Source organism: Lactuca sativa, chromosome 6, assembly GCF_002870075.4.
Source record: "Lactuca sativa cultivar Salinas chromosome 6, Lsat_Salinas_v11, whole genome shotgun sequence".
In the NCBI taxonomy this organism is placed as follows: domain Eukaryota; kingdom Viridiplantae; phylum Streptophyta; class Magnoliopsida; order Asterales; family Asteraceae; genus Lactuca; species Lactuca sativa.
Window position 1 is genome coordinate 34,001,075 of NC_056628.2, and position 24,140 is coordinate 34,025,214.

A 24,140-nucleotide genomic window follows, 5' to 3' on the forward strand; every position below is an offset into this window, starting at 1 on the left:
CAAGGGCAAGGGCAAGCCATGATGACGCGGCGTGCACTCTCTCTCAAGCATTTTCATGGGACACTTGGATGTTTGGAATATAAGTTGTATTTGACTTATGATTTGAAAAAACAATTATAACTGGATTTCTGGATGTTGGATATGTGTTTGATTATTCAATAATGAAAATTTTATTTGTAAAAATTGTGTCATTACATTTTAGAAGGTTAGGTTTTAACTTTATTGTGCAGCTCTTGTTTGAGTCTAACCGTTGTAGTGTGAGACCTCTCATCCGAAGAATTATCTAGTTTTAGTGATATGTAATTGTATTCGTGAGCTAGTTAGAGAATGTTAGTGGGAGTTCCTTCCGCAGCTGATGGAGGAGAGTGGTGTGGAGTTTCCCATAGGAAAACCTAGGATGAGATCTAGTGTTGGGGGCCTTATATGTGAGGGGAAATTGTATGGATATAAAGTGACTTGGTAGAGTCAAGGAAATCCTTGAAGAAAGTACGAATAAATGTGAAAGGTAGTATGGGCCCGTACCACTGGAAGTAGAGGAGTTGTACTCGATTCAAGGAGGGCTACGATGAAACCAAGGAGCTTGTAGAGTTGTGATTCCCCTATATATATTTCGATGTGTATTCTGATGGTTTATATGGTCTATTTTGAGTATGGTGATATTGCGAGGCAGACCTACTAGCATTTCTAGTTTTGGGGAGGGATCAAGCTCAAGATATGAAGTCGTGCAGCTCGATGAGCAGACTAGGCAGTTCATCTCATCTGATATTACTCATTGCATTCTTGATCAGACTCCTGCGATCTTCGGCACGATCAAGGAGGGTATTCTGGAGGTTTTGGATGAGCGGCTGAGACTGTTTCATTCTGAGATGATGGCACTAGCAGAAGCACGTTCTTTGACATTCAGGGAGTTTTGGGCATGTGGAGCTCTGGAATATCATGGGGAGAAGGAGCACATAGCGAGTCGGCGGTGGTTAACAGATGTTGTTAATGCCTTCCGCACCAATCATTGTCCCGAAGGGGACAAGGTCAGACTAGCTTCCTGCCTTTTAAAGGACAGTGTTCGAGACTGGTAGGAGGAGGTAGGACGTGCGATGGGTGATGATGTTATTGATGGGATGACCTGGGATAATTTATCTACCAGGTTCCGAGCTGAGTTTGTACCGGTGATTGAGGTGCAACAGTTGGCACGAGAGTTTCAGGATCTCCACCAGGCTACGGAGACGATGGCTGAGATCACTGCGATGTTTAGGGATATGGCGCTTCTGGTTCCGCGGTATGTGGCGGATGAGGAGATGAAGAAGGCCCGATACCATGAGATGCTGAGGAGCAACATTCAGCAATTTGTGAGCCGATCGAGCTGTAAGACGCTGGAAGATATGATAGCCCGAGCTAGAGAGAGGGAGATTGACCTGGAGATGGAGAGGAAGAGGAAGTTGTATGAGGTTCAGACATCAGGGGGTTTGGGAAAGAGGCCCAAGGTATTGGATTCCAGATCGAGATGCCATTAGGGCTGTAGCCGTTTTGGCAAGTGCAGCAGGACGCACGAGGGATCGTGCAGGGGTGGTGGTTTTGGCTGCTTCAAGTGCAGTTGTACGGGTCATTATAGTAGGGAATGTAATGCTACCACCACCCAAGGATTAGATTTGATTTTATTTCATTGCAATCATAGGGGACACAAGAAGGTCCATTGTCTGAGTTTGGCTGCAGCAGGACCGGTGTCAGCACCCGCTCCTGCGACTCTTCGGATTACTGACGGCTGCCAGGGTCGGGTAGATGCGCCTACGGCGAAGAGCAGGGCTTTCCAGATGACGGCAGAGGAGGCGTGTGCAGCTCCTGATGTGGTGATGGGTATGTATCTTCTCTTTATCTCTTTATTTATTTTGAATTGTTTGCTTATGTTTATATGTTTTATTTTAGGATCGTTCTTCGTGAACAGTATTTCTGCTCTAGTGTTGTTCGATTCGAGGGCTTCTCGATCCTTTGTATCACTTGCGTTTAGCAAGAGATTTGTTGGAGCTCCAAGGGAGCTGGATTGTCCTCTTGATGTTGAGATTGTTAATTATAGGACAGTTCGGGTTGCGAGGGTTCATCGAGATTGTACTCTCCAGTTATTCAGCGAGTTTTATCCGGTTGATTTGGTTCCCATTCCTCTGTGTGGGAACAAGATTATCATGGTCATGGATTAGTTGAGCCTTAATGGGGCAGTGATCGACTGTGAGCAGTAGTTAGTTGGGGTTCGGAACCCAAGTGGGGGAGCGTTGGTGATTCATGGGGAGAGACCGCAGCGTGGGCCGATTTTGTTGTAACGACCCAATTTTCAAAGTAAATTTTTCATTCTAGAGTAATCAAACATATTCCCATACATTAAGAAGCCCAGTTATAATTTTTTTCAAAACATAAGTCAAATACAACTTTTATTCCAATTATCAGAGTGTCCCATAAAACGCCTGTGAGAGAGTACACGCCGCGCCATCACGCCTTGTCCTTGCCCTTGGGATCTGATGTACCTAAAACCATAAACAAACCTGTAAGCACGAAGCTTAGTGAGTTCTCCAGAGCATACCCCACACACAATCCACATAACATGTCAGCTATAAAAGTTACCTCTACCACATAACACATATCAATTAGCTATAAAGCTACCTCTACCACATAATGCATGTCAATTAGCTATACAAGCTACCTCTACCACATAATACATATCAGTTAGCTATAACGCTATATCTACCATTAGCCACAAAGGCTATCTCTACCCTTATCCATAAAGGTTATCTCTACCATTAGCCTTGAAGGCTATCTCTACCACTAGCCATGAAGACTATCTCTACCATTAGCCCTGAAGGCTATCTCTACCACCAACTGTAAAGCTATCTCTACCACATATCAATGCATAACAATGCCACACACCTCTACATAGTAAATATACCACTATCATATAATGGGCCGACCTTGGTGCCTTAGACCCTTTGGTATGGTGAGAAGAAGCACCTCAAATGCAGAAGATTCCTGAAGAAATCCTTAGTTGTTGCCCTGTCCACTTCCTGAACCATCAATATCGATCAACATACCCAATTAGAAATTGGGTCCCATACCATGATCATTAATCCATGCATGGGGGTAAAATGACTATTCTACCCCTAGCCCAGTATGATCCAAAACTAAGGCTCGAACCCCAAAAGAAATCCCAACACTAAGTAGGCTTTCCAAGCCCACTAGTGGTTTACTAATGGCCCAATTTGCTCAATTGGGCCTAATCCCTCTAATGGGCCTTACCCTAAGCCCAAACATATTCCTGGCCCAAAACATCTGACTCCTGATGGCCCACTAAGGCCCAAAGACCCAAAGTCCACTGCTTGGCCCAACTTGAGGCCCAAAACACTACAAGCCCAAAACTGATGAGTACGCGGGACGTACTTCTATGTACGCTAAGTGTACTGACTGAAGGTGGTGTACGCTGCGCGTACCTGCATGTACGCCCAACGTACTCCTCTGTTAATCTACTTTTCCATTAAGTGCTTAATACTCAAGATTTCAACATCAAACTTCAGATCTAAGTCCATTAAGACGTCTTAAGTCATAAAGTTGGCAACTTTATGCCTTTGCATGCTTCATATGCTCCCAACAACCCATTAAGACCTTTCCAAGAGTCTTGATCCATGCATGAGGTTAGAATACTCATCAAGATTGCATTTTTATGAAGTAGATAGACTAAAGGACCTCAGATCTACTCTTCCTAAGCTCTGGAGTTGCTCAACTCCCAAGAGATAGTCCATAAGCTCATAAGAAACACCAAACAAGCCCTAACCTAGATCTCAAGCTATAAGATAACAATGTAGAAACTTTATACCTTCTGAGACTTGCAAATGAGCTGGAGAACCTGGATCCAATAGTTGTTCCTTGGTTAGTGAGACTCCAATATGATCACTCCTCTTCAAGAACACTAAGATGCACTTAAAGGTGGCCTGACAAGCTCACACTCTCTCAATTAGGTTTAGGGTTTCGAAGAGGGGTTAAAGGATGAGAAGGAGGCTGGCCCTAGAGGGTGTAATGTTCTTTATATAGTGTCACACCCTAAAAATTAGGGTTTAGTGACTCTGGGCGTACTCCTCGTACATTGGGCATACGTCTCCAATCACCCGCGACCATTTACTCCATCTACATTGGGCATACTCTCGTTCTGGCCACCTTGCATGTATGGGATCTTTTTGACACTAATTTCCATTAGGGGCTAAAATTGACAATAATTTTAAAGTGTCATAACTCCTTCATTCTAAGTCCGTTTCCGACGAACTTTATATCCACGAAAAGGTGGAGGGAAGCCCTACGCTCCCATCGATACCTCCAAGCCTAAAACCTTCCGGATAAAACCCGGGACCCAGAAAAGACTGAATCGCCCCTACCCTTTGGCTTCCAAGACCCCAACCGAGTACTTTCAAACAGGGTGTTACATTTGTGTTCTACGGCGAGGGCCATACGCTATCTTCAGTGGGGTTGCTCGGGTTTTGTCGTCTGTGTCATGCATACCCGAGATAAGGGTAAGGCGACCGTGGATGATGTGCCGATTGTGTAGAATTACCCGGATGTACTTCCAGAAGATTTTCCTGGGTTTCCACCAAAGAGGCAGGTTAAGTTCAGGATTGATCTAGTTTCAGGTGTGGCTTCGATAGCCAAAGCATCGTATCGATTGGCTTCACCCGAGATGCAAGAGTTGTCTACACAACTGATGGAGCTGTTAGACAAGGGATTTATTCAACGGAACATTTCGCCTTGGGTTGCACCGATTCTGTTTGTGAAGAAGAAGGACGGGTCTCATCGTATGTGTATCGACTACCGGGAGTTGAATGAGGTAACGGTGAAGAACCTTTATCCATTTCTGAGGATTGATAATCTTTTTGACCAACTTCAGGGTGCATCTTGGTTCTCCAATATTGATTTGCGATCGGGTTATCATCAGATGCGGGTCAGGTATTAGGATGTGCAGAAGACAGTCTTTCGGACTCGTTATGGTCACTACGAGTTCGTGGTGATGCCTTTTGGGCTCGCCAATGCTCCAGCCGCGTTCATGGATCTAATGAACCGCATGTGCAGACCGATGTTGGATCGGTCTGTGATAGTATTTATTGATGATATTTTGGCTTATTCCAAGACTCAAGAACAGCATGAGGAGCACTTGAGGGAAGTGCTAGAGACATTGAGGAGGGAAAGAGTTTTCGCAAAGTTCTCCAAGTGTGAGTTATGGTTGCACGAGATGCAGTTTCTGGAGCACCTTGTCAACCAGATGTCAACCAGAAGGGTATTCTGGTCGATCCGGCCAAGGTTAATGTTGTGATGCAGTGGGAGGTTCCTAGGTCTCCATATGCAATGTTTTAAAAACTAGCTTGAACCGGCCGGTCGAACCGGTTGCACTGGGAACCGGGGGAGGGAGTGGTTCAACTATCACCAGTTTTACGTCGATTTTTGAACCGGATTGAACCGGCCGGTTTTTAGAAAATCCGGTTGAACCAGTCAAAATAAACCGGTTGAACCGAATAAAAACATCTGGAAAAGAACCATTTGCATAATAAAGTTTGATGATTTTTTTCAAATTTATTTTGTTTTCTCTAAATAAAAACATATGGCGATATTATTAAGTTTTTTGATGTGTTCTCTATTAATCTAAAATTATACTTTGTTTCGGTACTATACTTTATTTTCTTTTTGACATATATGGATTGATGTAAAACACTAAAACTTCTGGTTATGTGTTATTGTAATGTATTTGGATTGATTTACAACTTAATTTTATGTATATTAATTTTATGTATATTGTTATGTTTGAACCTGTAAACGTCAAATTATGATCTATATATGTATGTATGTATAAAAATAACATATGTTAATGTATGGTTCTTAAAGATGGAGACCACTAGTCATATGTTTTGTAAATATATGAGATTTTCTTATGGTCACCAGGAAAAAGCGATCAATAATGGAATAATTGAACAGAGATTTTCAATTGAATACATACTTGTTTTGAAGAATGCCCTTTCATGTTCCATTTGTCACAAAATATGTAATAGTCAGGCATCTATTAACATGAATTTTTTTATTTAAAAATAAGATTAGAATGTAAAAACCCTATTAACAAGTTAATCAAGCTCCAACTTGCCTACTTCATCATTCACTATCCATTTCTTTGATTAGCCCTAAAATAACTCTTAATAAGATTAGAGTTTGAAAACCTTGTATGCCAAGATATGAAATCAATTTGTTATAAAAATTGTTAATAATTAAATAAGTAAAGTAAGATAGAATTGTACTTTCAAATTCACCTCATTTTATATACATACATGATACACCACAACTACTTACACCATTTATTCAACAAATCATGCATACACAACAAACTTATCATAAAACAACATACAAAAACCAAAACGTGTTACAAAAACAAGATCTTATAACATCAAACAATATTACACTCGGTTGAATTTCCATCATCTAAGGAGCCATCAGCATCAGAAAATCCCATGACATAACCATCACCTTCATCTTCTTCCTCATCATCACTTCCAAGTTCATCTCTATTACGTCTTCTTTCTATGTAAGCCAATGCTTGCCTTCTATGAAGCCGCAAAACATGCATTATCACATCGGGCGTCAGTGTAACCCGTGAATGATCTTCCCTCCCTCGCCTGTTTGACTCCACAATCTATACAATCCATAAAAAAAATAAACACAAACATTAAATGAACACACTATACTATGTGTGGCATCTGACTTAGACAGTCTGACTCATAGACAGTCTAGTCAAATGTGAGTCAGAAAGTCTAGTCAGATGTGAGTCAGACAGACTGTCTTCTGACTGTCTGAGACAGTCAATAAGACGGCCTACTAACTCAAACAATAGACAGTCTACTAAGTCAGACCGTCTACTAACTCAGACAGTCTGAGTCAGACAATCTACTAACTCAGAGACTGTCTGACTTAGTAAACTATTTGCCTGACTGTTTGACTCAGATTATCTGAGTTAGTAGATTGTCTGACTCGGACTGTCCGAGTTAATAGACTGTCTGAGTCAGTCAGACAATCTGAGTTAAAAAGTCAGACAATCTACTAACTCAGACAATCTGTCAGACAGTCTACTAACTTAGACATCCCGACTCAAACAATGTTTTGTGTTTGGCATGCATCAGACTGAGACTCTAGCCGGTTTAACTCAGAAAAGGTTTTGAAAGATCATACCTCTTGTAAATCATGAGGAAGGGGAAGAATGTCATCAGAAACAGGAACCCAAAGCTTTATATTCTTTTCCAAACCAGATGAAGCAAGAACAGGGATACTAGGATGAGGCTCAACTTGATTCACTATACGCCTATCACCTTCCATCACCCTAACAAGCCTACCACCTTTTTTCTTCCAAATAAAAATATGCCCACAATCCGATCCACTCATAACATACTCACAATTCGGCCCAAAAAAACTAACCCCTTTAACTGTCAATGAATTCCTATGTCCACAATACACTTGTGGATCTTCCAAATCATCCGAACTCATCACATTCAAGGGATTTGGACCTAAACCCCCGTTGTTTTTTTGAAAAAGATAAATGAGTTCATCATTGTAGGAGATAAGAAGCTCACTTGTGTTGGAGTATGACATTCCAGTGATGTGGACATCGTGTGTTTCTGTCAGATGTTTTGGGCAAAATGTGTTGACTGGTTGGTCAAAGTTTCTGATGTCATATAGACGTGCGTATTTATCTGAACCTCCAATGGAGAAAAAATTAGGGTTTCTTGGGTCGATTATGATGGAGTTTAATCTTATGGTGTTTGAGGATGAGTGGCTGTGGTTGAGTTCTGTGAATGGGGTGCAACAGAAAAGCTTTGTGGAAGAATTACTTCGCAAATCAAACTGCAAAATATTTGTAAAACAAATTATACTTGTGGAATGTAAGGGTAAAATGGTATTTATAAAACTTACATGTTGAACTAATCCATCTTCACCACAGCTGTAAAATATGTGGGGACTTCCAGGCTCAACTGCAAGCTTGTGAACACGTCCATGGTGTTTACCTAATTTTTTTGTTTGGACATGTCCATTCTCTGCTATTTGACCAAGTCTTACCTGAAAATATAAGAGTTATGTTTTGAAATTTGAATGAATGTATATATTTGAAACTATGGTTCTGTCATCAGTGAAAGGCATGATTCTAACCTGGCCATCAGCAGCAGAAGTAACTATGGTTCTGTCATCAGTGAAAGGCATGATTCTAGCTTGAAATATGTTGTCTACATGACCAGAAGCATATGAAAGGACTAAGGATTTAGTTGCTACATTCCAGAACATAACTCGTCTGTCATCAGAACCTGACACAAGGTGATCACCACAATGGTTGAACTCTATTGTGTTTACACAACCTTCATGCCCATTTAGTTTACCAGCAAGATCAATTCTCTTTACAAGAGCCTGCAACAACAATCATAATCTAAGGTTAATTCAAGGACATAGAAGACTCATGTGGTCATAAAGTGAATATCTTGTAATTGTTGGTTGATGGCTTGATTCGATGGTGGAATCATAAATTAGGTTAGAATGGGGTTGCAGATTAGCGTATACTTTATCATCTATCAGTTGAATGGATTAGAATGGTTGCTTATGATGTAATCAATAGTTTTGATTTGTGAACAGACTCTCGATCCTTCATCAAAATTAGAATCTAGCATTACATCAATATTTAACTCGCAAAGTAAATAGAACGCACAATCAATTTAAAATTTGTAAAACTTGAGCTGAAATAAACTGTAAATACAACTTAAAGATAAAACTCCGTATCAATTTCACGATTTCAATATAAAACTCCCCATTAATTTCACAATCGTAAATATATCTGGGGAAAAACGAACCTCGGAAGCAGAGATTCGGCGAGAGAAGTTTCTGGGAGGATTGAAACCGATTTCTCTCTTAAAAACCTCCAGAATCTCATGTTGCGAAGGATCCCTATTCTTATCATATACGCTGCTCTCCATAATAGCTTCAGTTGCGCAACAGATGATGGTGTGATGATAACCGATCGATAATCGGGGTTTCTTGAGGTTTTTCTACAGTGGCTAATTCATGCGCAACAGTTAGAGTAAATGGCATCTCGTGATGCATCCCCTTTCCGATTCACCCCTCGTGTTCTCAAGATCTCTAGTCTCTAGGAATTAAACTCCTTTGTGTATAAAATTCCATATACGTCTCCATCATGTTATGTGTGTAAAGTTCATTTGATGATGATATTTTTTTAAATTATCGTCTATAAGCACCATCTAATGTCAAATTTAAATTAACTCCGGTTAATTGGGACCTTTTTTTAGAGGTTAATGACCTAATTTTGATTTTTATCTATATTTATATAATAATAGGTTTTCGGTATATGTTTGATATGTCTAAAATAGGGAAATATTATTAGTAATTATCGGTGATATTACCGTATTACGTCAAACAAGTTTACTAATCAAACATATATGAAAAAAAAAAAAAAAAAAAAAAAAAACACGGTTACCTAAATATGAACAAAAACCAAAGTCCATTAACCATTTTTCTAATATCATGTTCTTTATGTTCAATGCAAATAGTCATATAACTCACTGATGTGACATTGAATCGGGTCTTGATGTCGAATCTGGATCAGATATCTAAAATGCGGGTGGTAACACCGCCTAACAAGTAACAACATTGCATGGTTGCACACTTGCATAGCCTAGCCCCTTACTAGCTCGGGCTGAACTAGGTTGGCTCAGTGCCTAACCTAATTGTCCATTAACCCGGCTCTATAGATAGAACATCTCACCCTCCATGGAGGATCTCTCATTCTCAGACATGAGCCTCCATTGTATGCATACTTTTCCCACAAAGATGGATCTCTCCATCCAAGAGAAACCATCTCTTCACACACGTCGATCTTACTTGATCGTCAGAGCTTACTCCTGGGCAAAGTATCTGGTGCGATTTTAGCGATTTTGTTCTCTGATGACAGCTAGGAATCAAATCCAGAACTCACTAACGGCACCTACTCCAAATTTGCGATTTGTATCTGACACCAAGACTCGATTTCATGTCCCATTAATGGGTCTTATGCCTATTTGCACTTAACATAACGAACCTAATATTATCAAAATGGGTAACAAACTTTGGTTTATATCCTTATTTATAGGTATTTTGTACACATGATCAATAAACTTGTTTAACTTATTTATAACCGAGTAATATCACCGATAATTGCCAATAATATTATCTTATTTTGAACAGGTCAAACAAACTTACTTATCAAATGTGTACGAAAAAAACATGATTACCTAAATATAGACAAAAACCAAAGTTTATTATCCTCATAGATCATTAACCCTTTTTTAATCAAGATCACCAAGCTTCCATAAATAAAATCTTCAACACACTAAGTGGATATTTCAATCTCATGTGGAAATCTCTATATGCAAATTGTTGATATTTGGCATAAAGTTCATCATTCAAGCATCAAGCCTAAAGTTTCGTTATAGATGTTTTTGGTATTTTGACCTTTAAGATAAATAATACTACAAGTTCGACAATCATATACATTAAAGTCATTAGAACTAGAAATGTTTAGAGTATTAATAACTTGGTATTTCATTAAAATATTAGACATGCACCAACACACATGTTAAAAAAAGTATAAACATTGAGAGACTTTTCCTTTTTTTTCGTATTAAGTTATGAACAAGTAAAATGACAAATAAATAATTATATTTTACTTTTAAAAATATTAATATTATTAATATTCATCAATTTTAACATGTGGTTGTAATGAAAAAGGAAGAAATACAATAAAGAGTTAGGAGTCTTCATATATTAAGCCGATTTTTTTGGGTTTAATTCAGTAAATCATATTGTCCAAAATAAGTCAAAAAAAGAAACAACCATATATATAGTTGTCCAGATTAAGTGCTTACTCATTAAGTCAGAAAGAACAATTCATAAGACTAAGAGTAGTAATTTGTGTAAATTTTGTTTATTATACTACTGAGTAAACAACATAACAGAAAATGTATAGATTGAAAATCTACAGAATACGCGAATCTGATAATGATATAACATCCCCTCTTTACAGCACCTACATTGTAATATAAACCATATTTGTGCAAGCAGGGTTTCTACAATGCTATGTTAACTGAAAAGCTGCACATGGGTAAAATAAAAAGTAAAAATAAAAACATATCTAACTACCCAAAAATTCTGTGTTTTAAGGTTGTTGTTACCCTTTTTACGCCTCTGTGGGTGGGTGGGTAAAAAAAAAAGACTCTGATTTTGGGAAAACGTGTACTTGTTCCCCAGAAAAGGTGAGGAGAAAACTGTCATTTTACTAGGACTAGAACTAATCTTCATCATCAGCTAATACAGCAGCAAATGAGAAAGGTTTGAATTTATAACCATCGCCTTGATAGAACTTGTTTTGAAATTCCACCCAGTGTAGCCTCAATGCATGAAGGAAAGCACTTAGTGTCTCCATCATTAACAGTATAAATGCAGTTGCAAAAGCAAACACCGCTAGCCCCACCATTCGGATTAAAAAATTATCATACCTAAAAATTCACATTTAGTTGATTCTTAATCAATGACTAAATTCATAATTTTGGTCCTTGGGTATAGCTGATTTTTGCAATTTTGGTCCTCATTTGAGGTTCTTGTAACATTTTTAGTCCATGTTCCAGTATAATGATTATTTTAAGTCCTCGGGTATGGCTATTTTTGCAACTTTGGTCCAAAAATAGTCATTTCACTTGGAACGAGGGCCAAAAACGCTACGAAAACCTCAAATAAGGACCAACTTTGTAACACCAAAATTGAAAATTTCAGTTAAACTCAAGGGACCAAAAATGTAATTTACTCATTCCAGAGCAAATTACATTTTTGGGTCCCTGGTTGTATCTGTATTTGCAATTTTTGGTCCCAAAAAGTTTTCACTTGCAATCTTGGTCCTTATTTGAGGTTTTTATAACATTTTTGGTCCTGGAGTATAACTGATTTTTGCAATTTGGTGCAAAAAAGTCATTTTATTTAGTACAAGGACCAAAAATGTAAAAAACCGGCTATATTCACTATTCAGGGACCAGAAATATAATTACATATTTGGTCCCTGGGTATAGCTAATTTGGCAATTTTGCTCGAAAAGAAACTTCTCTTGCAATTTTGGTCCTTGTAATATTTTTGGTCCATGCTTTAATTTAAGTAAAACAACTATTATAGTCCTCTCTGATTTCTTGCAAATTTGGTCCAAAAAATATAGTCAATTTACTTTGAACAGGAACAAAAATGTTACAAAGAAGGACCAAAATTTGCAAGAGAAACTTTGTAGGACGAAGACTGAAAAAAAATCAGGGAGCAAAAATGTAATTTACTCAAAATTTTCAAAAAGGGTTCTAGAAAGAATGGGCTTACCCCCAAGCAAGGAGAAGAACTTTCTCATAGAATACAGTGGATAATTCTGAGTGAGCTAAGCTGTAATGAAAAAAAAAAAAAAACATAAAGTATAAGCTAAAACACAGTAAAGAATAAATAAAGTTATAATAAGTGTTGTACCTTAAAGCCCATAATCGAAGGTATGAAGCAGTATTGGAAACAGAACCAAGTACAAATTCAATGGAATGTATCATTTGATGTACAAAAACTTCGCTAAAATTGAATTCCTCTTCGTGGCGTTGTCTTGCAGAACCAGGTTCGGAATCGGTGTCTCCCTCGGACGATCTAAGAATCCCGTATGCACGACCTTGGAATCGCTAAAATACAAAATAAATTACAAAACAAGGATATGGAAATGGAAATGGAAATGGAAATAGAAATAATATTTGAAGTTTTAAACAAGTGTATTGGGTTTGGGTAGTACCTCAGCATGAAGTCTCTTTAAAATGAAAGGTTTGGGGAAAAGCATCCATGGAACAGCAACAAGAGCTGAAAACAACAATAGGATCTGCAAAATGAATCGAATTTAATCATAAAAATCAAACCAAACACAACCTTATTATATTCTACAGAATCAAAGATAGAGAGATTGAGAGAAACAATAAATAGATGATACCTGAAGAGGCCTTTGTCCCCAAAACAACTCATTTTCACCAAGATCATCAAAGGGACTCAAGAACATATAAATCATGACATGATAAAGATCCGCTTGAGAACCCGTGCACCATTTTATGATAATCAGAAGTGATAGATACCCAAAAAGGCTGTTTAAAAATATCATCTGTGGGATAAACTGGTACCTGAAAATAATAAGGTCCACAAATTAATTCATCTATAAGCATTTTAAGTAAAATATAAGTACGAAACATACTGTATATACCTTATATCCAATGAATTGTTGAAGAAAATCGAATTGAAGTAACTCAACATGATTCCAAGATTCATCTGAGCAATTCCAAGCAAAATAGACATTTTCATTTTGAGGGAGTTTAAAAAGGGTAACTCTGAACGACTCCCACGCCAGCTAGGATCCACACCAAATGGATATGCATCACGATATTTGATTAAACCAACTGTATATGCATCACTGTTGATGGAAAGTGGAAATAGAAAATAGTAGTTTAGTGCCAGCTGGCAAAAAAAAAAAAATTTTTGTAAAGAAAATGAGATAATAAATATACCTGCATGAGGGGTCACGGCATCTATATGCGGATGCACCAAATATATGATAAGGAACAGAAAAGAATTCGTTGTAAATTAGACCACAGTAGATGGAAAAAATTGACATTAAAAGAAGTACATAACGTCCACCAAATAACATCTCCATGAAGCTCCCAAGTTTCTGCCAGAAATATATATAATGTTAATAAGAGTAATGTGAATTTATTTATAAAAATAAAATTAGGATTTTCTTTTTAGAGATTGTGTTGCACCTGAGTACTAAGCTTTCCTTCACGTGCTATGAGAAATAATGCACCTATCAATAAGCATATTCCATGTCCCCAATCCCCAAACATGACAGCAAAAAGAAATGGAAAAGTAATTACAGTATAAACTGCTGGATTTGCTTCTTGGTATTTAGCAACACTGCAATCAATAGAATTTGGATATCATTAACTCAAATAATACTATTGTAATTAAAAAATGTTGGTTTGTAGGAATGGAATGAACCATTCCATTTCTTTTTCCAATTCCCTCGTGCCAAACACTATCATAATGTTCTAATTCACATAAAGAATGGATGTGAAGTCCAACATGAGTATTCTACGAGCATTTTCCTAGAAAGGAAATATGATTTATAAAAAACTTACCCATAGGCATCAACAATTTCTTGATATGCATTTGTAAAACTGTTAGTTCTGAAATATGTTGGAGGTGACTCCACAGCATCCATCACATGAAATATGATGCCCACTTGTGAGCTGCTATCAAATGTTGCACGTTGCAGTGCCTCCTGAATCTAAAACAATGCAACAAAATGGAAGCATTAAATAAGTTTGAAAAAAGAAAATCCAACATATATCTTCTAAATAGTTATCATTCATAATTCATACATGCTCAAGTAATAAACTTAAAGCAAAGTAAGTACCTGGGGTTTAGCAAATATCGGGCACCATCCCTCTCCAACTAGACACTTTTTTGTAACATCAAAGTTTAACATATTCAAAGTATCAAACACAGCTTTCTCTCTTTTAACCTACAATGTTATCACATAAAATATACAACACAATATTTAGAAAAACAGAAATAACATCACTCTCAATGTATGAAAATTTTAATACATGAAGCCACAAATAAGCACACCTTACCATGTTCATCCATACTATTAAGCGAAACCCAATGGAATGAAGAGCAGCATTCCTGTGTCGAATTCCAACATCCAAAGTGGTTTCCAACTCAGAAAGCCTTGATAGAACCTGTAATAGGATAAGTTGAGAAAACAATTTTGAACTCCTTTAAAGAATATTAAAAAACAAATGAAATTACTTAAACTAAGGTAATATACTAATAGTCTAATACCCATTTTGATTTGAAGACACACCTCTTGGGTTATTTGAGTCTGTTTTGTTATGTCCTCTGGAACAGGGTAGCAACTTGCACCAAATGCTTCACAGATTTTAAGTATTTTTGTCTTTGCCTGCTCTCCGGAAAAGAAAACTACAAATACAGTTTTTTCAACCTGCAAAGAAGCTTATAAAGTAAATTCAAAAATATATAATAATAATAATAATGAATGTAAATTATGAGGGCATCTGAACAAACCATTTCAGATGTTACAGGATCCATGATGAGGTCATCTGCAGTTGCTTGATTGAAAAGTAAATTTCCCCTTGTTGCACGAAACAACATTCTCTCGAATAATAATACCTTGGATTTGGGGATAATGCCACTTATAAATCTAAGACCTGATAAGTTTGAGGGTCCTGATTGTGTTGCCTGTGTGAAATTTTACAAGTTTTTTAGTTTTTTTAAAATATAAAAAGGGAGTGATAAAAAAAGGAAAAACATGTGAGGTTTTTACCTGTTCAAGTAATGAGACTGAATCTGGATAGTCACTGGCATACACATTTTCTTCTAGTTCTCTGCCATCTGCAGTCTCATAACTTTTACCTGAGAGAAGGAAATCTCCTGCCTGAAGAAATCATGATGGTATTCAGAATTATGATTTTAGGATATGCTAAATATTCTACTAATCAGAAATCTAAAACAGAAAAATTGAGTTAGTTACAAGAATAGTCCCTGTGCTTTCTGAATTTTACCATATTTAGTCCAAAACTGAAACCTTTTTCAACTTGGGTCCTTATTTCAAGGTTTCATATCGATTTTGGTACCTAGGACTTTCTCTTTTTGGTCCTTATTTCAAGGTTCCATGGACCAAAATCGATATGAAACCTAAAAATAAGGACCAAAACTGGAAAAAGAATCAATTTTGGACTACACACGGAAAAATTCAGAAAGCTCAGAGACCATTTTTGTAATTTACTCTCGAAAAATAATTACAAATTAAAAATGTTGACCAAGTGTGAATAATTATGTTGATGAGCATGATGGCCACATGTACTAGATACCATTTACCACAATGTAGGAAGCTTTTATAAACTTCAAATAGTCAAAAAAGAACGTAAAAGGGATACTTTATAAGATGTACCTTTATTCCACATCTAACAACAAATGAGATTAAGATGAGATGAAACAAGAACAACGCATACTATAGCCATTTATATGACATTTTCTATCACAAAAAAGTGAGAAACAAACATTTATGTGCAACGCACCTTCTGCAGCACCATTTTGAACTCCAGCAGCTCATTATATGTCTGTTGTAGTTTCTCACTGTTGGCATTCATCTCAATAAGTTCATGTTCATGCTCAGCAAGTTGTATCTGTGATAAAAAATGAAAATATAATAATAAGTTCATGTTTATACTAAAAACATGCAATGGCTGCTTATCCTGAAAACCAGGCTAGATAAGAGTTTTTTTTTGTTTTTGTCTTTTTTTAGTTGGTGACTGGTGGTGAGTTTGACAAGGGTTAAGTACAGACCTCCAATGCCTCCAAGTCCACATCTGGTTGCATTGTTGGAAGAGCAGAAGATAGCAAACCAGCCTTGTGTATCTGATCTTTAAAGAAGCGAAGCTTTCTTGACATCTCAGCACATCTTTTTACCTAAAAATCATAGCCAGCAGATACAAAAGCAAACAGAAGATGATATAAATATCACTTGATTAATGAATGATATGAGCTATGAATATGATATAACAATTACCTGATTAACAAATGTTCTTTGAAATGGGCTTTTATCTTCATTTAACTATCAATAAGAATCAAAAGCAGTAGATTAGCAACTTGCATGAAGTGTGAAAGAAAAAGAAACTAAACAAATAAAAGGACATTGATATTTGGATGTACTTTGATCTCAAGGACTTAATAAAACAAGACTTGTAAAGCCCAAGACCAAATATACAGAATTAGATGAAAAGTGAAAGAACACACTAACATTTAACAGTTACAATGAGCTTCACACAACTCCATTTCACAAGCAATAGCCATTATCTCGACATTCTTAACCCACTCTTAGGGATTATTTAGACAATTTGTATTCAAAGAGTTAAAGACACAGGACATCACCACCAACTGACATAAAGAACTTGTTTCACTAATTATGTCTTCTGCCACCCATTGTAAGCATTTCAAAGGGCATCTACATCATTAGGATGTACAGAAGGGGGGAAAAATCTTCTGCTTTAACAATAGTCTATGTGCAATCCACAACACTCTAGCTCATCCCTCTATATCATAACAATAGTCTCACACATTTTGTTACTATATGCTTAAACTAATGGAAAAGGGGATGGGATTTTAAACCTTCTAGGAGACTAGGACACCATGAGTCTATAACATATGATAATCCCCACATGCTTGCCCTACCAGTAAGGAGATGAGAATCCATAAATAAGGTCACCATGCTTGCCCTTGCTCTTGGACATTGTGATTTACCTATCATGGCGGTTTTGAGGCTAGTTGTTAGAGCGGGCAGGGGTGCATTTCCCTTTTTACAACCTATTACAAGGTTGGACCTGTGATGCCAAATTACCTTCAACATGCAAGTTCATAGGACCACTAGTGTAAATTTTAATAGCTACAACTAGATTAATGTTCGAGTTACATTCATTCTTAGGTTTACACCAAATTAGCATTCGGCAACAACTAGATTTGAAACTTTAACTTGGATGGAGCATTAACTATACAAAATAACTAACTACTACTATGAATGGGAATGGATAACCAAATCTTCGAAGGATTCTCTATAATAACCAAGATCAAAACCAGAAATACGGATATCAGCAATTCAGGGACCATGAACATAAATGCAAACATACAAATATTCACATACGTATATAAATAAAGTTGGATCGAAAGCATACGTCACGGAACTGGAGTAAACCGAGTTCGCCAAGATAGGATATGGCGCGGTGAGCGGATTCAACCGGAATGATTAACTGGACGAACGTCATCTTCTCCGAGCGCATCAGATCCATCTCCGGTAAATTCTTAAACAATTCCATGGTTATTCCTTCCTACTACTAAAACTTTAAATCTAGCGATTGATGAATGCTAAATTTGAGATATGTAGGGCTAGATCTTCAGATCTGGCCTCTGTAAATTCATGCCGCGTGGTTTCTCTCTCTCTCTCTATCTCTCGATCCAAAAATGAATCTGATACGGGAGAGTTTTATTAGTGTACAATTATATGATACTTTTAGTGTTTTGGGGCAGATGTCAACTGCCTTTGGACACTCGAAGTTGCCCCTCTAATTCCTTTATGCGCCTAAAAGTTGATTGTAGATCCGGCAAAGAAACGGTTTACTTTGCCACAAGAATGATCTTACTTACCATTAAACGATAATGTCTATTTTGGTATTATTTTTCTTAAAAATCTTTTTTTTTAACGTTTAAATTATTCCTAAATTCATTTACGGGATTTGAGCATTCAATCTCAAAGAAAAAAAAAACCAACACCAGATACAACTGGGTTCATTAAACGATAATATTTTCAAATTGAATATATATAATATTATATACATCATTATAGAATATATAATTTATCAAATACAAATTTTAAGTTTAGGATGCCATCACTTCCAAAACTGAAAAATAAAATCAAGAAATCGAAAACCAAACCGACTTATGATGATACGGTATTGGTTCGGTGAATTAAAGTGCTTTGTGAGCCTAAATAAATAAATATTTATAAAAAAAATCAACTCCAACAGCTCAAGAAATCGAAAACCAAACCGACTTATGATGATACAGTATTGGTTTCGTGAATTAAGGTGGTTTGTGAGCCTAAATAAATAAATATTTATAAAAAAAATCAACTCCAACGGCGGCTAATACAGGGTGGTGTAACTCGTCTATTTTTTAAACAATTAAAGTGGTTCTTGATCCTAAAATGTAGCTAGCTATAGATAATTAAATTATAGAAAAAAAAAATAGTTTATTGGGAACTCATATAAAAATTGAAGGTTGTTTAAAGTTGACTGAAAATTTTACACAAACTTAAAATAGTTCGACAACCCATGTTTAGGGATGTATGACCCGGTCAATTGTTAACCAATTAAGTTGGTTCTTGAACCTAATGTGTAGCCAAAACAGAGAACTAAATGTTGAAAAAAAATCAACTTAGACCGGTTTCGAACGAAAGTTATGAGGGTTGGAATATGGTCAAGGGGCCCCTCAAATTTCAGTTCCAAACCTGAAAAAAAAAACAATAACCAAATACTCGAACCCTGCAAAAATCGAAACTGGTTTGTAGAAATATAAGGAAGCGATAACCAAACTGATTTACATATTCGGTGCTCATATTGTTTCAGTTTCGGTTCCGATCAGTCGAGTATTTTGGTCATCCATATTTTGAGTTATTCACTAAAATGACTACAATAAAAAGTAATATGTCACTATCAAAATTATTGGACTTTGTTACATTGGTAGCTTATTTTAATTTGTAAATTTAAATAGTTTAAAGATAAGTTACGAATTAATATGCTTTGTATGATTTTAATCGATATTATTGTGTTCTATGTTGCATTTTTAATTCATAAATAACAATTAGTTGCACAAAACATCCATAGAATAAGACTGATGACAATGTTGGTAAATATTTGTTGGTGGTGAATATGTTTCATGAGAGCCAAATTCACATGTATTCACTAGTAGTTAATATAACCTCAACATGTCAATTCGTGGATCAACATTATTATGTTAATCTTGAAAATGGTTGTAGCTATATATCCTTCGGCATGAGATATATGTAGGTTTTTTAATAGGGAAACTCCATAAAAGTCCTTATGATGTAACGTCCCAAAATTCAATACCAAAAATTTTTGTTTTTATATTAAATAAAACATCAACCAATCGTGTTTATCAAAGCCAAAGGGAATTCATAATGTGTTCATAATCATCCAAAACACATCATATTCGAATAAATGAAAAGTCATGGTGTGTGCGATGCGATCATCCCGAGCTATTCCCTTCACTCCGGAAGTACCTGAAACATAAACTGACAACTATAAGCACGAAGATTAGCGAGTTTTCCAAAATACTGCATACCATACATATCTTCCAACTTAAGGTTGTGTCTGGTCTATTTCACCCCCGAGTCTATTTAAACTCATACGTCGGCCCAAATCCATACCCATCTATTTCACCCCGAGTCTATTTTAACTCATATGTCAGCACAAGGTTGTATCGGGTCTATTTCACCCCACATACATATAGCAAACAGACACACTGGCATACAACACATATAGCAGGAATCACAAAGACTACAAGCACATAGCATATCCTAATGTCCTACAGTATAGTAAGCAAACTCACCACAGTCTGATGCCAATCAAACAGATGATCAGGTTGCTGAATAGGAGAATCCCCGCACTAACCAATCAAATAGAACCCCAATTAATAATTGGTCCATAAACCATAATCGAGAATCTAGTTCATTTGTCCAACACCCAGGATAAAAGACCATTTTATCCTTTCCTCACTTGGCTCAATAACCGCGACCCAAACTCAATGGCACTAAAAGCCCAATAGTGGCCCAAATCCAAAAGGACGCCCAGAGCCCAATATGGGCCCAAATCTAATAAGGCCCAAAGCCTAACAATGGCCCAAAGTTAGAAAGGCTAGTGGCCCAACAAAGCCCAAAACCATAATAGTCTGAAGATGGACCAAACCATGTGAGCCCACTGGTCGAGTACGCTAAACGTACCCCTAGTGCGCCCGACGTATTAGGTTGCTACACGGAGATGGGGATCAGGACACGTATGCACAGCATATGCTTGCGTACGCTCGAGGTACACACCCATTAAGTTGTTTTTGCCATTAAGCGCTTAATGCTTAAAACCAAATGTTCATATCATATATCCAGACCTTGTGGAATGTCTTAACACATAAAGTTACTAACTTGGAGCCTTTTGCATGGCTCAAATGAACTCAAACCCTAGATTTAGCATCCTACTTTCACCAAATGGACATAAACATATGCATGGTTGATCCTCAACCATCAAGATGCTAACTTTATGGACTAGGGACCTCAGAAACATAAAGAGAAGCAACTACTAACTTATGGAGTGGACGAATCCCACTAGATCTCATTCATGAGATTAAAAAGCGAACAAAATTCCATAATAACTATATCTAAGCACAATGAGCAAGTTCCAAGATTTATACCTCAATGAAGCTGAAAATGATGAGTGGAATCTGGATCTACAAGCTCTACCTTGATCAAAGCTCCTTCTTCAAGACTCTTCTTCCTCAAGGTTCATCAACACACACTAAAACACACACAAAGAGGTAAAATCTTCTCTAAATGGGTTAGGGTTTCAAAGTGAGGCTCAAAGGGTAATGGAGACTGGGAAAGGAGAGGATCATGGGTCATAATGTTGTTTAAATAGGGTCTAAACCCTAAAATTTAGGGCTTGTCCCTAGACGATGTACACCCAGCATACTAGGAGTATGCCCAGTGTATGCACGCTCTCCTAAAAGTTACACTTTACACCCCTTGGGACCAAATTTGTAAATTATTTACACGTTAAGGGTCAAAAATGAACAGTACCTTGAATCGGGTGTTACAATTCTTCCCCACTTGAATTAGACTTCGTCCTCGAAGTCTACTGCCATAAATAACTTCGGGTAATGCTCTCTTATCTCGTCCTCAGGCTCCCACGTCCATTCAGAACCCTTTTGGTGCTGCCATTGCACCTTCACCAGATCCACCACCTTGTTGCGTAGAGTCTTCGTCCTCCTGTCAAGGATCGCCATTGGTATCTCTATATAATTCAGGTGGTCATCCACCTAAATATCCTCCAATGGAACCACTGCGGAATCATCAACCAAACATTTTCGTAGCTGAGAGATGTGAAAAGTGTTATGAATCTGACTAAGCTCCTCCGGCAGGTCCAAACAATACGCCACCCTACCCACCCGGGCTAATACCTTGAAAGGACCAATATACCTAGGGCCCAGCTTGCCCCACTTCCTGAATCGGATGACACATTTCCAAGGTGACACCTTCAAGAGTACCAGATCTCCAACGTAAAATTCCAAGTCTGACCGGCGTTTGTTGATGTAGCTCTTTTGTCGACTATGTGTTGTCTGAAGTCTGACGCAGACTTGTTGAATCAGTTTTGTCATCTTGAGTACCACTTTGACACTCCCCATGACCCGCTGACCGACCTCTCCCCAACATATCGAGATCCTAAACTTCCTCCCATAAAGCATCTCAAAAGGAGGTCGGTCAATGTTGGCGTGATAACTATTGTTATACGAAAATTCCGCCAAAGGAAGATACGTATCCCAACTACCACCAAAATCCAGAACACATGCACGCAGCACATCTTCCAAATTTTGGATAGTCCACTCACTCTAGCCGTCACTCTGTGAGTGAAAAACCGTGTTGAAATGCAGACGAGTACCCAACGCATCATGAAACCTCTTCCAGAACCTAGAAGTAACTGAACATCCCTATCAAAGACCACAGAAATCGGCACCCCATGTCGTGCCACCACCTCCCAAATGTAGATATCGACTAGCTTCTCTACCAAAATACTCTTCTGAATTAGAATGAAATGTGCGCTCTTGATCGGAGTTGCGCCCGCCTTGCAGCTGAGAGCATCGACCACCACATTGGCCTTCCCCGGGTGATAAATGATCTCACAATCATGATCCTTCATCACATCCAACCGTCTACGCTGCCTCATATTCAGATTCGGCTGATCCATCAAATACCTCAGGCTCTTGTGATTCGTGTAGATAGTACATCGAACCCCATAGAGGTAATTTCGCCAAATCTTGAGGGCGAACACCACAACCCTCAACTCCAAATCGTGTGTAGGGTAATTTTCCACATGAGCCTTCATCTGCCTTGAAGCATAAGCGATCACACGACCCCGCTGCATCAGCATTGCACATAAACCCATGATCGACGCGTCATAATATACTGTACGTCCTCAACGCCCTTCAGTAAGGATAGAACCACCCCCTCACACAATCTCTGTCTCAGAGTCTCAAAAGTTGTCTGTTGCTCAGGCCCCCAATGAAAAGTGACAATCTTCTTCGTCAACATGGTCAAAGGAACCGCTATCTTGGAGAAATACTAAATGAATCTTTGATAGTAACCCACCAATCCAAGGAAACTCTAAATCTCATATGGAGACCTCGGAACTTCCTAGCTCATCACTGCCTCCACCTTGGCCGGATCTAGACCTGGCAATTCGTGTCTGCTTGTCGTGTATTCGTGTCAGACACAAATTCACACGACACAAATTTCGTAAATACGAACACGACACGAATTATAAAACGTGTTTGGGATATCAAACACAAACATAACACATAAAAAAAATTGTATGACACGTGACACGACACGAATAGACACGTTTTTCAGCCGTGTTACATGAAAACACGAAAAAACACGAATAGACACGTTTTTATTGACTTTTTTTAAGCTAAGGCTATAAACTAATTATTGACTTTTATGAAATTGGTCCTTAATATATTATAAATATAAAAGTTAACACTAAAGTATATATGTGTATATACGTGTTTATACGTGTCACGTGTCAACACGGATTTGTATCGTGTCTAAACAAGTAAATTCGTGTTTGACATGTATAAGACACGAAACACGAATTTAAAATATGTGTCAGACACGAATAAACACGAAACACGAATTTCTAAAACATATACACGTAAAACTCGTATCGTGTTTGTGTCGTGTTAATCGTGTCGTGTATCAAATTGCCAGGTCTACCCGGATCGACCAAAATATCATTTTGGTTGACAAGGTGCCCCAAAACTACACCTCACGCAACCAGAACTCACACTTAGAGAACTTTACATATAATCTCTCCCTCCTCAGAGTCTCTAATACCTCCCTCATATACTCCTCATGTTGCTCCTGGGTCTTGGAGTAGACCATGATGTCATCAATAAACACAATCACATACCAATCCAACATGGGTCTGCATACGTGATTCATGAGATCCATGAATGTGGCTGGAGCATTGGTGAGCCCGAAGGGCATCACCACGAACTCATAATGACCATAACAAGTTCGGAAGGCCGTCTTCTGCATATCCTCTTCTCTGAATGTCATCTGGTGATAACCCGAACGCAAATCAATC

The 24,140-nt window shown here is 37.7% G+C and overlaps 2 protein-coding genes across 3 annotated transcripts; both read right to left on the bottom strand.

Annotated features, from left to right (window-relative positions):
• Positions 1-6,293: 6,293 nt before the first annotated feature.
• LOC111897327 (uncharacterized) lies at positions 6,294-9,203 on the bottom strand. The gene is made up of 5 exons (XM_023893284.3): positions 8,886-9,203; positions 8,197-8,448; positions 7,963-8,106; positions 7,225-7,893; positions 6,294-6,691 (listed from the first exon to the last, which is right to left on the bottom strand). The coding sequence occupies exons 1-5, from the start codon at positions 9,006-9,008 to the stop codon at positions 6,446-6,448; spliced, it is 1,434 nt and encodes a 477-aa protein (XP_023749052.1). The 5' UTR covers positions 9,009-9,203; the 3' UTR covers positions 6,294-6,445.
• A 1,824-nt stretch (positions 9,204-11,027) lies between these two features.
• LOC111897326 (V-type proton ATPase subunit a1) lies at positions 11,028-18,330 on the bottom strand. Of its 2 annotated transcripts, none has more exons than XM_023893283.3 (18): positions 17,886-18,330; positions 16,727-16,771; positions 16,504-16,626; positions 16,236-16,343; positions 15,482-15,592; positions 15,223-15,396; positions 15,002-15,139; positions 14,769-14,876; positions 14,549-14,656; positions 14,271-14,419; positions 13,893-14,046; positions 13,641-13,801; positions 13,340-13,546; positions 13,076-13,259; positions 12,884-12,967; positions 12,580-12,776; positions 12,439-12,498; positions 11,028-11,582 (listed from the first exon to the last, which is right to left on the bottom strand). In XM_023893283.3, the coding sequence occupies exons 1-18, from the start codon at positions 18,024-18,026 to the stop codon at positions 11,375-11,377; spliced, it is 2,460 nt and encodes an 819-aa protein (XP_023749051.1). In that variant the 5' UTR covers positions 18,027-18,330; the 3' UTR covers positions 11,028-11,374. The 2 variants fall into 2 exon arrangements, with proteins under 2 accessions (XP_023749051.1, XP_052620556.1); XM_052764596.1 differs by having other exon boundaries at positions 17,855-17,961.
• Between the last annotated feature and the right edge of the window lie 5,810 nt (positions 18,331-24,140).

Bases quoted from the DNA above. Each gene is read 5' to 3' on its own strand.
- LOC111897327 (XM_023893284.3), bottom strand. From the start codon at position 9,008: ATGGAGAGCAGCGTATATGATAAGAATAGGGATCCTTCGCAACATGAG. The intron at 8,107-8,196 runs GTTAGAATCATG...TTATATTTTCAG, and splicing joins CTTCTGCTGCTGATGGCCAG to GTAAGACTTGGTCAAATAGC. The intron at 7,894-7,962 runs GTAAGTTTTATA...AATATTTTGCAG, and splicing joins AAGATGGATTAGTTCAACAT to TTTGATTTGCGAAGTAATTC.
- LOC111897326 (XM_023893283.3), bottom strand. From the start codon at position 18,026: ATGGAATTGTTTAAGAATTTACCGGAGATGGATCTGATGCGCTCGGAG. The intron at 16,344-16,503 runs GTCTGTACTTAA...TTTTTATCACAG, and splicing joins TGGACTTGGAGGCATTGGAG to ATACAACTTGCTGAGCATGA. The intron at 14,877-15,001 runs GTGTGTCTTCAA...ATCCTATTACAG, and splicing joins AGACTCAAATAACCCAAGAG to GTTCTATCAAGGCTTTCTGA.